Source organism: Eriocheir sinensis, chromosome 59 (assembly GCF_024679095.1).
Source record: "Eriocheir sinensis breed Jianghai 21 chromosome 59, ASM2467909v1, whole genome shotgun sequence".
NCBI lineage: Eukaryota > Metazoa > Arthropoda > Malacostraca > Decapoda > Varunidae > Eriocheir > Eriocheir sinensis.
Window position 1 is genome coordinate 6,703,334 of NC_066567.1, and position 15,349 is coordinate 6,718,682.

A 15,349-nucleotide genomic window follows, 5' to 3' on the forward strand; every position below is an offset into this window, starting at 1 on the left:
ACACTTCAAGGCACACTGGCGTAATAGTCTCCAGGCCTTATTTAGTAGTTTCCGTGGTGGTTAGGTGGGTTTGTGTGGAGTTAGAGCCGGAAAAACGTTAAAAGAATGATCGAAGTTCTATGTGGGATGTCTTCCGCGATGATGTGCCGAAGAAGGCTCTTGGTTATTAGTATTCTTTTGGTATTTTTTTGCTAGGGGACATCGGCGCACTTGTCTCCTTGCAGTATTTACGCGCTCCAAACTTGCTACGTGTAGTTACAAAGACTAAAGAACGAAGAAATAGTCAAAAGGAGTTATTGAAGTGTATTGTGAGGTTATCTGAGCGAAGGTGAGACGCAGAAGACAGCTGGTGGGAACGCATTTATCTCCCCCTCCATATATCGCTTTGTGATTGCTATGTGGATTTATGAGGGTTTAAAATTAAGAAAAAACATTGAAGTATTGATTTAACTCCACTGCGAATTAAATCCAAGCGCTGGTTTACCACTGAAGGGAGGGACATCGAGGCATTTGTAAAAAAGCCAGTTACTTATCTTCTCGGACAGGTTATTCTTCTACTCGTGGACCTGATGACCCCCCGGAGCCTTGTCACCTGTAGCACCAACAAACCTGCCTATCAGCCCGCTAAAAACACTGAAGGAGGACTTTGATGTATGTTAGACGGCCACATGACAAAAGCTTTCAAGGGCAATGGAAGGAGATGCAAAAAAAGGAAGGCTGTCACGAGTAATCATATATAGCCCTATAATATTTATTGCTATATCAGTCTGTATATGTTAATGATAATGCATAAGAAGAGGACTACAATTGGGATAGTGCTTTTATTATATACTTTCATGAGTTATTCTAGGTAAATTGTACATAGCAATGATCTGTAAGTAGTTAAATACTGATAAATGAATAAAAACTATCAAGTCATACTGGAGCGACTTTGAAATATCTACGTATACATGTCTTTCAGAGGAATATCCGTACTCTGAGGCATGAAAAAAGTGAAAACAGCGAATAAAAAGCTTTGTAGGCCTAAACAGAAATGCTATATATAGGAAATGGCAGCCTATAACAGTGGAGGCCTTTCACAATATAACATACAGCATACAAATAGATCTCAAATAGATAACATGATGCACCACGCACAAGACTGGTGGACGATAATAAAGGTTTTCAGGGTAATATAATGCGAAGACCGTGCCAGCAGGAGGCGTGTAACAGGTGAATGCATGGAGGGGGTGCAGGGAGGAAGGGAGTGGAGGGCCTACCTATAAGGAGAGGAGAGGAGAGGAGGAAAGGAGAGAAGCGGAGAGGAGAGGGAGGAAGTGGAGGGCCTACCTACGTAGACCGCCCCACCTGTCTGCAATGTTACCAAGCACTCGAGTCTGTATAGTAACTGATAAGAGTTTTTAGTGTAATAGAAAAGAAAGTGAAGATCATGTAAAGAGGACCCATTGAACAGGAGAAAGAAGGAATGACAGTATAGAGACAGGTAGGGGGAAGTGTTATTCAGCGTATCTAAAGGAAAAGGGAATGAGGAAACATGAAACAGGTATACAGGGAAGGTAGAGGAAGGATAAGAAAGGTTTTAGTGAAGATCGAACGAAGGGGAGCCATAGGATAGGTGAAGGAAGGAATGAGAGGAGAAAGACAGGTAGATGTAAGTGTTTTTCAACGTATAAGAACGAAAAGGGTAGAAAGAGGAAACGTGAAACAGGTATGCAGGGGAAGTAAAGTAAAGGTAAGAATTCAAGATTTATACCGTAATAGGAGATAATAGGAAGGGAGGAGGAGGAAAGAGGAGCCATGTCATAAGTGAAAGGAGAAATGACAGGTAGAAGTAAGTGTTTTTCAACGTATAAAAACGAAAAAAGGGGAAAGAGGAGACGTGAAACAGGTATGCAGGGGAAGTAAAGGAAAGGTAACAATTAAAGATTTTTACCGCAATAGGAGATAATAGGAAGGGAGAAGGAAAGAGAAGCCATGTAATAAGTGAAAGGAGAAATGACAGCGCAGAGACAGGTATAGAAGCAACAGTATAACAGAACGAAGAAGGGTAAGAGGGGACATAAAACAGGTAGCTATACAGGAGAGCTGGAGGAAAGGTAGTGTATAAAGAAAATAATGTATTGAGCCCCTACCGTTCGCTCTCACCCCTTGCAATGGGAATCGACAGAGGAGGGACAGATAGAAGCAACCGTGTATTTTCCACGTATAACAATGAAAGGGGTAGAAAGGAGACATGAAACAGGTATCCTGGAGCTAGAGGAAGGGTAGTATAAAAAAGAGGAGTTACAGATGAGAGAGAGAGAGGGAGAGACAGATAGAAGCGGCTTTTTTTCAACGTATAATAATGAAAAGGAGTAGAAAGGAGACACGAAACAGGTATCCAGGAGCTAGCTAGAGGAAGGGTACGTGTAGTATATGAAAAAGGAGGAATTACAGAGAGAGAGAGAGAGAGAGAGAGAGAGAGAGAGAGAGAGAGAGAGAGAGAGAGAGAGAGAGAGAGAGAAGAAAGTTTTTTTTTTCAACGTATAATAATGAAAAGGGGTACAGACAAAAAACAGGTAGCTAGAGGAAGGGTACGTATAGTATATGGAAAAGAAGGAATTACAGAGGAGAAAGAGAGACATGTAGAAGCAACATTTTTTTAACGTATAAGAACGAAAAAAGGGGAAAGAGGATATACGAAACAGGTAAACAGGGGAGCTATAGGAAGGGTAGGCCTAGAAAAAATAGTGCGTGGGGCCCCTGCAGTCCGCTCTCCTCCTGCAATGGCCCCAGTGACTCAGGAAGTTACGCAACGCCGGAATGACATGGAAATCTATCACAAAAGTTACAGGTATGAACATTGTATTCGTCTGTAAGAAAAGACTGCCTAATGACACATGCCAGAAGTATGCACGATGATAAACACCTTTTTTATTAACTTACCGTAATTTTGTTTGTTGTTTCTATTAATTGTTTATTCATATATACACTTATTTACTTACGTTACCAGAGTGAGATGAATTTAAAGTAGTATAAGTAGACGTCATCCGCATTGGGTTTTATTTTTTAGGATGTCCAGTTTCCTAATGCAAGAGTGATCCAATATTTTTCAGTCTTTCATTTCTTTCACGCATAAGCTCTCTCTCTCTCTCTCTCTCTCTCTCTCTCTCTCTCTCTCTCTCTCTCACACACACACACACACACATTATCTCCCTTGTTTTCCAAGAGATAAGGATAAAGAGGAAGCGACAAAGTATCGATCGGCTAAAAAAGAGAGAGAGAGAGAGAGAGAGAGAGAGAGAGAGAGAGCAGTATGATGACAGTACTATACATATTTAATTAGTTGCAGGGCGTTCAATATACAGTCCAGAGGGGATAGACAGGGCTCACGTACCGTATGCTCGTATGTATGTATGCAAATATGTACGGTAGCCCATGTATGTATGTATGTATGTATGTATGTGTATGTATCCAATGATAAAATTCCAGCATACTATCACGATTCATAATTCTGTATAACTCTTATCAGAAAGCATTTTTAAACTTATTTTTTTTGTTATCTTTGTTAGTAGTGTTATTGTTGTGAGGATTATACTACTACTTCAACTACTACTACTACTACTACTTCTACTACATATATCAATCTTGCATACACAGTTAATAAATACAGTTAGATGAAAACAAGTCCACAGCATTTATAAGACAGAGGAGAGAAAAAAGAAAAAGAAAAAGAAAGAAAAAAAATAGTTATTGATTTTTCTCGTCTTTATTCTTTCTTTCCTTTGTTTTTGGAGAAAGGGGAGATTGGGGGGTTGTAAATTTGATCTATCTATCTACCTATGCCTAAGAAGGGTAGATAATATTTTTTCAACATGCATTTTATTCCTGACACCAGTTCTTTTCTCTTCCTTTTTTTATTATTTTCCACAATCCTCGTGCACAGAGGAGGAGAAGTTGGAGGAGGAGGGAGAGAAAGGAAGATAGAGGGCATGGAGGTAGAGGGAGAGAGAGAGGCACTGGGAGAGAGTAGGAGGAGGGAGAGAAAGGAAGGTAGAGGGCATGGAGGTAGAGGGAGAGAGAGAGGCACTGGGAGAGAGTAGGAGGAGGAGGAGGAGGGAGAGAAAGGAAGGTAGAGGGCATGGAGGTAGAGGGAGAGAGAGAGAGAGAGAGAGGCACTGGGAGACAGTAGGAGGAGAAGGAGGAGTAGGAGGGAGAGAAAGGAAGGTAGAGGGAGAGAGCTGGCTGGCTGGCTCGCTTTTCCAACTTTCACTTCAGTATAATCTCATGCTCGTGGGAGGGAGGAAGGGAGGGAGAGAGGGGCAGGAAATACTGAAATAGGCCTTTGTTAGTGTGTGTGAGTGTGTGTGTGTTCTTAAAGTCATACAGCATGTGTCTATGTGTTATAAAAGGCATACGGCATGTGTCTATGTGTGTTCTCTCTTCACTCTCATTGTCACTCCTCCTCCCCTTCAATGCGAACTAAACTGTAATTTTGCGTCGAAAATCAATACCCAACCTAGCCCGCTCCCCTCCTCCTCCTCTTCTTCCTCCTCTTTCCTCCCCGGCCCGGCTCAACAGACTCCCTCCTCCTCCCTGGTCCCTGTTTGCCCCCCTCCCTCTCCCCCTCTTCCCGCTGGCCCTCCTCCTCCTCCTCCTCCAGTTCCGTTCTCACAAATATTTTCTCTCCCCCCCCCCCTCCCTCCCACCCCCCACTCTTTCTCTACCTCCATCATTCGCTCGCTCTCTCCTCCTCCTCCACTTCCTCCATTCCGACCTCCCCGCCCTTTCCTCCTCCTCCCTCCTCCTCTCTCCACCGCTCTCCACCCTTGGTTCTTCTTTCCTCTCAAAGTTTAGCGCTCTCTCTCTCTCTCTCCCTCTCTCTTCCATGCCACGGCTGCCTCCACTCTCTCTTTCCCACCCCTCCCTCCCTCCCTCCCTTCCACTCTCTCTCTCTCCCTTCCTCCCCCACGCTTCACTAGACTTTCATTCCTCCTCCTCTCTCTCTCTCCCTCGACCACACTCATGTCCCTTCCTCCCTCTTCCACCTCTTTCCCTTCCATACCTCTTCCCCCTTCTCTTCCTTCCTTCTTCCATACCCCCCTTTCTCTCTCTCTCTCTCTCTCTCTCCTGCCTACCCGATCTATATCACCCTCCCCCCAACTCCCTCTCCTCTTCCCTCCCTCCTCCTCCTCCTCTCCCTCCCTGGCTCTCTTTATTCTTCCCTCCCTCTCCCTGCCTAGCCGGCCCCTCCTCTTCCTCTGTTATTCCCTCCTCCTCCTCTTCCCTATCTGTTACATCCTCTCCTCCCTCCCTCCTCCTTCCCTTCCATCCCCTCCCCTTCCTTTTCCTCTACCTCTCTCTCCCCATCCCTTCCCTCTCCCTTCTACCTCCTCCTCTCCCTCCCTTCCTCTTCCTTCCCTTTCCTCTCTCTCTCCCTCCCTTCCACCCCCTTCTCTTCCTCTTCCTCTCCTTTCCTTTCCTCTCTCTCTCCCTCCCTTCCTCCCCCTCTCCCCTGGGGCTTTCCTACTACACATAGCTCTCCCCTCCCTTCCTCTCCCTCCCCCATCTGTCATTTCCTCCACTCCGTTACCTCCCTTCCTCCCCTCTCCCTCCCTATCAGTCATTTCCTCCCCCTCCTCCTCCCTTCCTCCATTCACTATTATTTTCCCTCCATCACGTTGCTTCTTCCTGTATCGTGCAGTCACTACCACCACCACCACCACTACCACCACCATCACTTCTAACCACCACCATCTCTACTATCATGACCATTACTATTAACACCTTTCATCACCACTATCAACACCATCACTATAAGAAATATGGACCTGTATTCATTTTCTTTTCTTCCATAGGTCAAGTGAATTATTTTGTGACTGAAAAGACAATTGTAGTTCATGTATATTTCAATTACAGTGAAAACAAAAGTAAATTTGGGTGTTGTTTATACTTAATTCCCTGTACTCTCGGTTAATGACTTTTCTGAATTATGTAATTTCCTGACGTCAAGAAATCATGTTTATTTATATATATTTGGGCGGTGGGTGGGGTCGGCTTGTTTTTAGAATTTCCTGTTTAAATGTATTTTTACTAGAATAAATTTCCCAACTAGTGAATTTCAGAATGATGAACTTTACTGTATTCTTTTCTTTATTTTCTAGGATGATAATACTCTAATTTTTTCATCCTTTGTTTGTCTTGTTAAAAATATTGTGTACTTAATTCACTCATTTTTTTCCTTTCAATGTAAATTAATAATCTTGCAATACTTATGTCATTATTTTCCTTTTTCTTAACTTTATGTGAATAAAATATTTGCAAATAATGTTATTATTATTTTCCTTTTATAACTACTCATTACTAAAACCCATTGTCACTTGACCAACACACACACACACACACACACACACAAAGGCGAAGGTGTACTCTTAGTTAACCTCACAAAGGATACACCATGTTTACAAAAATGAATGTTTATTTAACAAAAAGTTATACAGTAAGTTAAATATTCATGAAACAAATGTCACAGTGAAAATTGGGATAATAATAATAATGATAATAATAATAATAATAATAATAATAATAATAATAATAATGATAATAATAATAATGCATAATGAGTCCAGGCACAATTAATGAACATAAACTAGTAATTTGGCAGGTGACACACGACCATTTCCTCTCTCCCAGACAGTAGAATGGGACAGACAGACAGGCACACAGGCCCTACCAAGCTGCCCTTTCCCTTAAACAACCTTTTAGCTTACAAAACAAAGCTACACCAGTGAGGGCAGCTTGTGCGGGTGACCTCCTCTGCCTGCCTTCCTATGTCTCCTTTTCTTCTCTGCAAACCACTGATACACAAATAGACATATCCTCGACTTTTTTAACTTTTCCAATTCTGTTTTAGTTTCCTTCAAGCCTTGCACTGTGGGAAAATTCTGATGCATGAGAATTACTGAACCTATAACTAGCTTTGCACTACGGGTCAATTCTTCTGTGGGTTTAGTTATACATGAGAATTAGTGAATATCATCAAGCCAAGGCCCATATTTTCAAACACTTCAGGTCTCACACACTCATATTTAATTGGACTTTCATAGAAGTAGTGTTAGTATTTCCATGGGTAGTTTTATGAGCCTTGTGATAGTATGACAAGGCTTCTGTTGCACCATGAATGTTAAAATATGCATGAAAACCTGAATCACCTCCTTTGTGGGTTTTGGATATAGTTATTATAAAAGCCACAAGCATCTGAGAATATGGGTCCAAGACAAGGCATTACTCAATCACTTTTTTTCTATTATAACTTAGAGACAGGACAGGACAGTGTTAAAACAAAACTGTGTGTGGCTTGCTTGGCTCTTATTTCAACTGTCTTTCCCTCACACTGCAATTCTCATCACAGGAACAAGATATAGTGAGGCAAGCCTGATTTATCCACTTCACTTAACTAATCACTTCAACATTTTCAATTATCACACACACGCTCACAAACGCTGTAACATCATGAGGGCGTCACTGTTTGGCAATCCAGCAGTCCATCATAGGTCATGCAACTCAAATAAGGTCACGAGATACAGCCCTGGGCATAGTGGCAATGACCCAACTGTCCCAAACACCTCCCTCTGGTTTTTCAAGGGTTGGATACACTCTCGTCAAGGTAACAAGGTAAAGGTGTGCTTGGTTGTATATTTTGGGTTGTGTTGGTGGTGGTTATGGTTGACAGTAAGTATCAGTTGCTTATGTTACCTGGCATTATGTTGTTGTCTTTTCTTTAGCATATACTCATGGTCGCCATATATTGCTATGTTCTATATGCCTTGTGTGTGTCAGCTAGCTTTATGTTATTATCAAGACATAGTTATTTTGACTTACTTCATATATACTCATGGTCATTAGATATTGCTATGTGCTGTATAGGTTGGCTAGCAATATGATATGACTACCTTTACAAATTCTCTTTTTTCATGTAAACACAAACACTTGCAAATGCATCTCTTAGCCTGACCTTCTTATTAGCATCCAAGGCCAATGCATCTTACATTTTAATTATGTGACTTTTTAAAATTTTTGTTACACTCATTTCAAGACATCACAAGAATATCGCACTTTCTTTCTATCTTTCCCCTTTGTCTTTCATGTCATTACCTCGTCTTGCCAAATGTCATTACCATCTTATCATTCTGGAAAACCCATCTCATATTAACCACCTTATAAATGTACTACATTGATTACAGGTGTGTGTGTGTGTGTGTGTATTTACCTAGTTGTGAAATACAGGAAAAGAGCTGTGTGTGTGTGTGTGTGTGTGTGTGTGTGTGTGTGTGTGTGTGTGTGAGTGTGTGTGTGTGTGTATTGATTTCCCTCGCTGTTTATGAGTCATCCTTGCATTGTACTGCCTTCATGGCCATATATATCTTTAAACCCATGAATTCACCCAATATGACCATGTGCTGGACTTGTGATCACCAGCAAGTACCCTCCCAGAGAGAGCTGGAGCTCATGGTGACCCAATCTTTGGCCATGCTGGGACATGATACCCCATCATTGGGGACAATGCCTAGGATGTTCCACAGTTGAAAGTGTGTGTGTGTGTGTGTGTGTGTGTGTGTGTGTGTGTGTGTGTGTGTGTGTGTGTGTGTGTGTGTGTACCTTCACCTTGAAGCCTTGAAGAGAAAAAGTAAATATGGAGGTGGGTCAGCCACTTTCTTTTTGCCCTTTAAATATGGCTGTTTCACTGAGTTATGCAGTTTATATATATAAAAAACAAATAAATAAAAATAATAACAAATAATAACATGGTAATAGTGTTACACAATCAACATTGTTCTTTCACAAAGAACAAAAATGAATGAAAAATGGTATAGTTAAGGAACAAAATGAGGCCTACTATATCTGGATTCTTTTTTTTTCTGTAAGTTTAAGTTAGGCTAAAATTACCTAAGTTTGCAGGAGACAACTGGTGATCTAGCACTCGCACTACAGAGAGAGAGAGAGAGAGAGAGAGAGAGAGAGAGACTATAAATATTAACAAGGAAAAGTACGTAAAGCTGGAGAATTATTCAGAGAAGAGAGAGGCGACAGAATGACCGAGAGAAGAGACAGGCCAAGAAAACAGAAAGTGAGAGAGGAACAGTACTAAGAGGGAAAGACGAGAGTACCCGCTATAAGACCTCATCTACAGCCTCGTCCCGGGTTACGTACACAAATTATCTACTACTGGAGGTCCCCCGTTATGCATAATTTCTGTCTCACACTTCCTCTACCTTCCTCCCCTGACCAGGACACCAAGAGAAGCACCGACACCTCATAACGCACCCCCCAACCATAGGGTTCAAGCGGTGCCCGTGAATCGGCGTTTCCGCGTGTCGTAGGTAAAGGGGAGGCGGTATAGATGGCGTGATAGCGAAAGGCTTACGATGGCCTCGAGTCTCGGGAGTGGAGGAACCCGTGCGGGCATAAGCTACCTCTAGACAATAAAGGCAAATGTGTGAACCAAGTCAACAGAGAGCGTGTGTGGGAGCAGCCCGGCTAACTTGTCCGTCAACTAACGTTACATCATGTACACAGCGGAGGTTGGTTGGTTTGAATCCGTAAAAAAATTCTCTCATTTACAGTTACGTTTACGCGTGTGCCGTTAAAGAAAGGCACAACATGTTTTTTGTTTTGTTTAAAAAGGTTAAGTCTTAACTGCTAAGATGGAGTGCTGAACTACATGCACATCTACTGGAATAAAATTAAGTTCTTACTATACTGTCACCTCCTCCCTGTCCCTGGGGAAGGGAGGCCTCTCGCTCCTCTCCCCTCACCGAGAGAGAGACGAACGCCATGTAACCTAGTCCGCCCCTACGACGTGGCCCCTTGCTTCCTCACGCTGCCCAGGTATGAGCGCCCCCAAGGTCAGGAGTAACTATAAATACCAAGTACGCTTCCCACTCTCACTCGTCACTCCTCCTCTGCAGCATCTTTCAGTGTTTCCTAGTCAATGAATTGCCGCATGTTAATATTGGTTTGGAGGTGCGCACTCCAGCCACACACCTGCAGCCTCCAAGCCCGTCCCCACACCGGCGGCGACAAAACAGTGACATGGTGCACTGCTCTGAGGGAAATAAAGTGTCAGGTGTGCTGCTCAAATGATCACTGGGGACAGCCATGCCACGCTGCCGCTGCTAGTGGTAGGCTCCTTGTGAGGCTCCGTGAAGGAACACCAAAAATAATGGTAAAAATACTGTACATATACACCACCGTATATATGGACATACTGAAGTATATACATATATATACACCTATGTACACATACTGTACCATACACATGCTTGCTGCCAGCGGGCGGGAGGATGGCGCCAAATACGCCTGTACATGTGTATGTGTGTGTCTGTGTGTGTGCGAGTCCTGGCCCAATAGACAGTGGGCACAATGAACAGTGAGTACTAGTGTGGAAGGGGTGGGTGGGGCCGGGCAGTGGGGCAGGCGGTGTGGTGTGGTGTGGTAGGGGTCACACCTGTGCATAGGGGGGTTAGGTGGGGGGAGGGTTGGGACTACTGCGCCGGCCGCCGCGGGGACGGGCCACCACAGCCTCACCTGGCACTGAGACTTTGGTCCGGCGCGGCGTGAGGGACGACACAGGTGCGGCGCTGCTACAGAGCCGCCTGTCACAGCTTGGGGTGCGGTGAGGCCCGGCCGCCGCCGCCCCGCTGCTCTTAAATATTAGTGATGCTACCAGTTATGCTCCCTAAAACGTACTCAACATGATAAAACGACCGAGACAGTGTGCTGCCGCACCTCTCGGCGGCACGGGAGAACGGAGGAAGTGCGAACGTGCGACACTGACCTGCTACTGCTGCTGTCGCCGCTGCTGCTGCCAGCACTGCCCTCCACCACCGCCCAGCCATAACCTCCACAACCTCTTTGCCGAGCCTCCCCTTCGAGGCTCGCCTCATGCCGTTCTCCGTTCTGCTCTGAGATAACTTAGTATTCCTGCGCCGGCTTGTCGTCAGCATTGGGCTACAAGGACCAGAGGGTTCGCACCTGCTCCCACTGGGGGTATGCCTGGGTGGGCTGGTAGGGGTGCTGGGGGAACAGCTTCACGTTCTCCTGGTACTCTGGGATGGGAGGCTTCTTGTCCGGGTTATTGGTCGCCACCGCGGCCGTCGCCGCCGTCGCTGTCGCCGTGGCCACGGGCACGTTGTTCTGGGTGGCTGGGTAGGCAGTCTTCTGCGGCAGGGTGCCCGCCAGCGGCTGCTTGGCATAGTCGATGAACTCGTTTTTCCTGTCGACGTTGTGCACGAAGCGGTGGCTGTTGAGGTGGCTCTCCTGCGTGAACTGCTTGCCGCACTCCGGGCACTCGTAGCGCTTCTTCTCCGTGTGCACGAACATGTGAGAGGTGAGATGGCTCTCCTGCCGGAACCGCTTGCCACACTCCTCGCACTCATAGGTCTTGTCCTGGGTGTGCACAAAGCGGTGGCTGTTGAGGTGGCTCTCCTGCGAGAACCGCTTGCCACACTCATCGCACTCGAACTTCTTCATGTCGTTGTGGATGAACTTGTGGCCATTGATGTGTCCCTGTGGCACGGGCGGCCGGTTCCAGTCGTGCCGCTCAAACTTCTTCTCGGCAGTGTGGACGTACATGTGGCTGTTGAGGTGGATCTCCTGGATGAAGCGTTTGCCGCACTCCTCGCACTCGAAGCGCTTCTCGTCTGTGTGCACCACGCGGTGGCTACTGAGGTGGCTCTTCTGGGCAAACTTCTTCCTGCACACCTCGCATTCGTAGCGCTTCTCCTCGCTGTGCACGAAGCTGTGGCTGTTGAGGTGGCTCTTGCGTGTGTAGCGCTTGCCACAGACTTCACACTCGAAGCGCTTCTCACTGTGCACGATCATGTGGCTGTTCAGGTGGCTCTCCATGGAGAAACGCTTGCCACAGATCACGCACTCGAACTTCTTCTCCACGTTGTGCATGAGCATGTGTGCGTTGAGGTGGATGCCCATGGTGAACCGCTTCTGGCAGACGGGACACTCAAACTTCCGCTCCATGGTGTGGATGAGGTTGTGTGCGTTCATGTGGATCTCCAGGGCAAACCGCTTGCCGCAGATGCCACACTCCAGGTTCTTCTCAGCATTGTGGGCGTTCATGTGGCTGTTGAGGTGACTGCGCTGCACGAACCTCTTGCCGCAGCGGCCGCACTCGAAGCGCTTGTCTTTGACGTGCACCAGCATGTGGCTGCGCAGGTGGGAGGGGATGCTGAAGCGCTTCTGGCACAGCTCGCACTCAAACTTCTTCTCCTGGCTGTGCACCAGCATGTGGCCGTTGAGGTGGCTCTCCATGGTGAAGCGTTTGTCGCAAAGGTCACACTTAAAGTTCTTCTCGGCGCTATGCACAATCATGTGGCTGTCCAAGTGACTCTCCATGGTGAAGCGCTTGTGACACAGCTCACACTCGAACCGCTTGACCTTACGGTGCCAGACGATGTGGTTATTGAGGTGGCTCTCCTGGGCAAAGCGCTTGCTGCACTCTTCACACTCGTACGGCTTCTCGTTGGTCTGCAGCCACAGGCCAATCTGCGCGGCTACCTGCGCGTCAGGTTGCTGGGGCTGTTGCTGCTGCTGTTGTTGTTGCTGCTGCTGCTGCTGGGGGATCTCCGGCATGGTCTGCGAAGAGGCATGGGACACAGCCCTCGGCGGGTACTGGGGCGGCACTGCTTCCATGGTGGTCAGTGGTACTAGCTGAGCCTTAGCAGAGACTGGAAGGCTGAGGGGGTGGCCGCCAGCACTCTCCCTCACTTACAAACACCTGGAGGAGAGATGCCACACACGGTTAGCTACAAATAAAGGTGAAAAGCTCTCATGGTCAGGAGGCAGCTAAACACTCCAAAAATTAAGGCCTTTGACTCAACTCTAATGTATATTGATGAATCCATACAAAAGACACTTCAATAGCACTTCTAGTATGTGTATGGCACATGAAACCCACACAAGGAAATAATGTGCTCAGAGGTCAATTACATGGAATAAAATGTCACAAAGAGCACAAAATTTCTACCATACAGACAATACTCAGTCCTATAACACAACTTTCCAATTCCCGAGACAAAAATCTTAAAAAAAAGGACGACCACTGGAAAGCAACACTGGTAGGCCCTTTAAATCACTGAGTGCCATAAGTGCCAAAGAGAACCACACCATTCCCATTATGGCACAAATAGGTATATTAGCAACTAACAATTCCTAGAGAGGGGGAGACACCACCCTTCTGAATAACTCTCTCACACACACACACACACACACACACACACACACACACACACCAGGAAGGGCTGAAAAGGCAACACCAGAGGAAAAATATGGAGCTAGGTCTAGTAAGATTAAAAGAACATGAAGAAAGATATAGAGAAGAGGAAAATGTGGAGATAATCATTGAAATAACCACACACAGACCTCCTTCCTCCCTCTCATTCACTCCCTGTTAAATTTCTCCCTCCTCACACCTTCATATATACGATGTGGTAGGCCTAGCAAAGACACGAGAGAGAAAGAGAAGTAGAGAGAAAATGATAATGGAGAAAACCGAGACAATAACACACACACACACACACACACACCAGGAAGTGACTAAACAGGTAACACATGACGAGAAAGCAACACGGAAGGAAAATTACGATATGGTAGACACGGCAAAATAACAAGAGAACATGGAGAGAAGTGGGGAGAGAAGGCGAATGGAGAAAACCACGGAAATAACAGACACACACACACGCACACACACACCTTCCTCCCTCCCTGCCTCTCTCCCTCCCTCCCTCTCTCTGTTAGGTCATTCCCCCTCACCTCAAAAACACTCTCTTATCCTCTTATTCTCAACCCCTCACACGTTTCCCCCTCACCGCCAGCAGCTCAGGGACTCCACACAAACATAGGAACAGGTCACAGGCTTTGCAATGCCCACCATCACGGAAAAAATGCAAATAACAGCAAAATTTTTAACGTTAACCATGGCCCCCCATTTATCGAATTTCTCCTCACTGCCTATATCTCGGCCCCAGGGTATTTTTTAAGGGTCTGCATGGTTCTCGGTGGCTTATATGGTAATAAGAAGTTGGTAAAGGGGGATTAACTCACCTCCGCAGGCTTCAGGAGGGAAAAATAAGAGAGCTCAGCGTCCTTTCTGCCTATGGCGTCGTTTGTTGTGGTGGAGAGGCGTTTCCTGAAAGGCCTCCCGCCAGACATCATTTTACGCCATTTTCACCGTTTTTATCACCCCCTGGCCGCCCTTTATGTCTTCAAGCTTCCCCTGATGCTTAATTTCATCAGTCAGAGTCCTCAAAAGGGGAATTAATCGTCTATCTTCGTCACCAAGGAAAAATAGATAGATTTTTCGCCATTTGAGATGTTGGCAACCTCATTTATTCTCTGCCTATTTTGAACAAACGGATTATTTTGGGCTACTAAAATACCAACTGATTAAGACTTTGTGATAAAATATTACTCTTTGTCATAAATATTTCGTAGATAATTAGGCCTTTGTAAAATTTCTTGTTATTCTGGCATGTGACTCCGCTAGAAAACGTGTGACAGAAAACGTAAAGGTAAATAGACTTATAAGATGGCTGACCATGGTAAATTTTAGGGACGCCTGTGTTATATATTTTTACTGCTATATAAATGTTTCTGAATGACGATCTACCAAGTTAAGTAATGAAATGGATGTTAGGAAGGCCTTGGATTGTTTTGATGGGCATATATTCGCTGTATGCCAGAAGTTAAGAATAAAAATACCTCGACCCAGCTGGTTTGTGAATTAACAGAAATTATTTACCATGATGATTATTGAGAGAGGTATACTGGGAGATTCTGGGATTGCTAATGTCCCTTTTTCTGTGATAAATAGGAGTGGTATACCTCAGTTAATCATTTTGGAGAGAGATAGAGGTGAATGTTTTGAAACGTATAGGTAGGCTACGCGCCATGTCTTGGAAAGTCTTAGAAAGTTGACCAAGAAGAATGTATAGAAATCAAAGGTTTAGGCTCCCAATGAAAACTATGAGAGAGAGAGAGAGAGAGAGAGAGAGAGAGAGAGAGAGATCGAAAGTATACAAATCAGTTCTATTTCACCCATACTCTTGATCATATACTATAGACATATATATGACTTTCCCTCCACTCTCTCTCTCTCTCTCTCTCTCTCTCTCTCTCTTTAATATCTATATAAATCTATGTAAATTCGACACAGGAAAGAGGCACCTGGCAACCCTCCCCTCCCCTGGACCAATGGCAGCCCTCCTGGCGTTGGCTACACTGACACTCCCTCTCCCTCCCTTCTTCCCTTGTCTCCCTCTCCCTTCCTCCCTCCTTTGTCTCCCTCTCCCTTCCT

General features: G+C 45.4%; 1 protein-coding gene across 1 annotated transcript; it reads right to left on the reverse strand.

Moving 5' to 3' along the window:
* Nucleotides 1-6,439: 6,439 nt before the first annotated feature.
* Nucleotides 6,440-14,259, reverse strand: LOC126985471 (zinc finger protein 665-like). Its single transcript, XM_050840425.1, has 2 exons — nt 14,098-14,259; nt 6,440-12,772 (listed from the first exon to the last, which is right to left on the reverse strand). Exon 2 carries the CDS (start codon nt 12,685-12,687, stop codon nt 10,990-10,992), a length of 1,698 nt encoding a protein of 565 aa, XP_050696382.1. The 5' UTR covers nt 12,688-12,772; nt 14,098-14,259; the 3' UTR covers nt 6,440-10,989.
* Nucleotides 14,260-15,349: the final 1,090 nt, after the last annotated feature.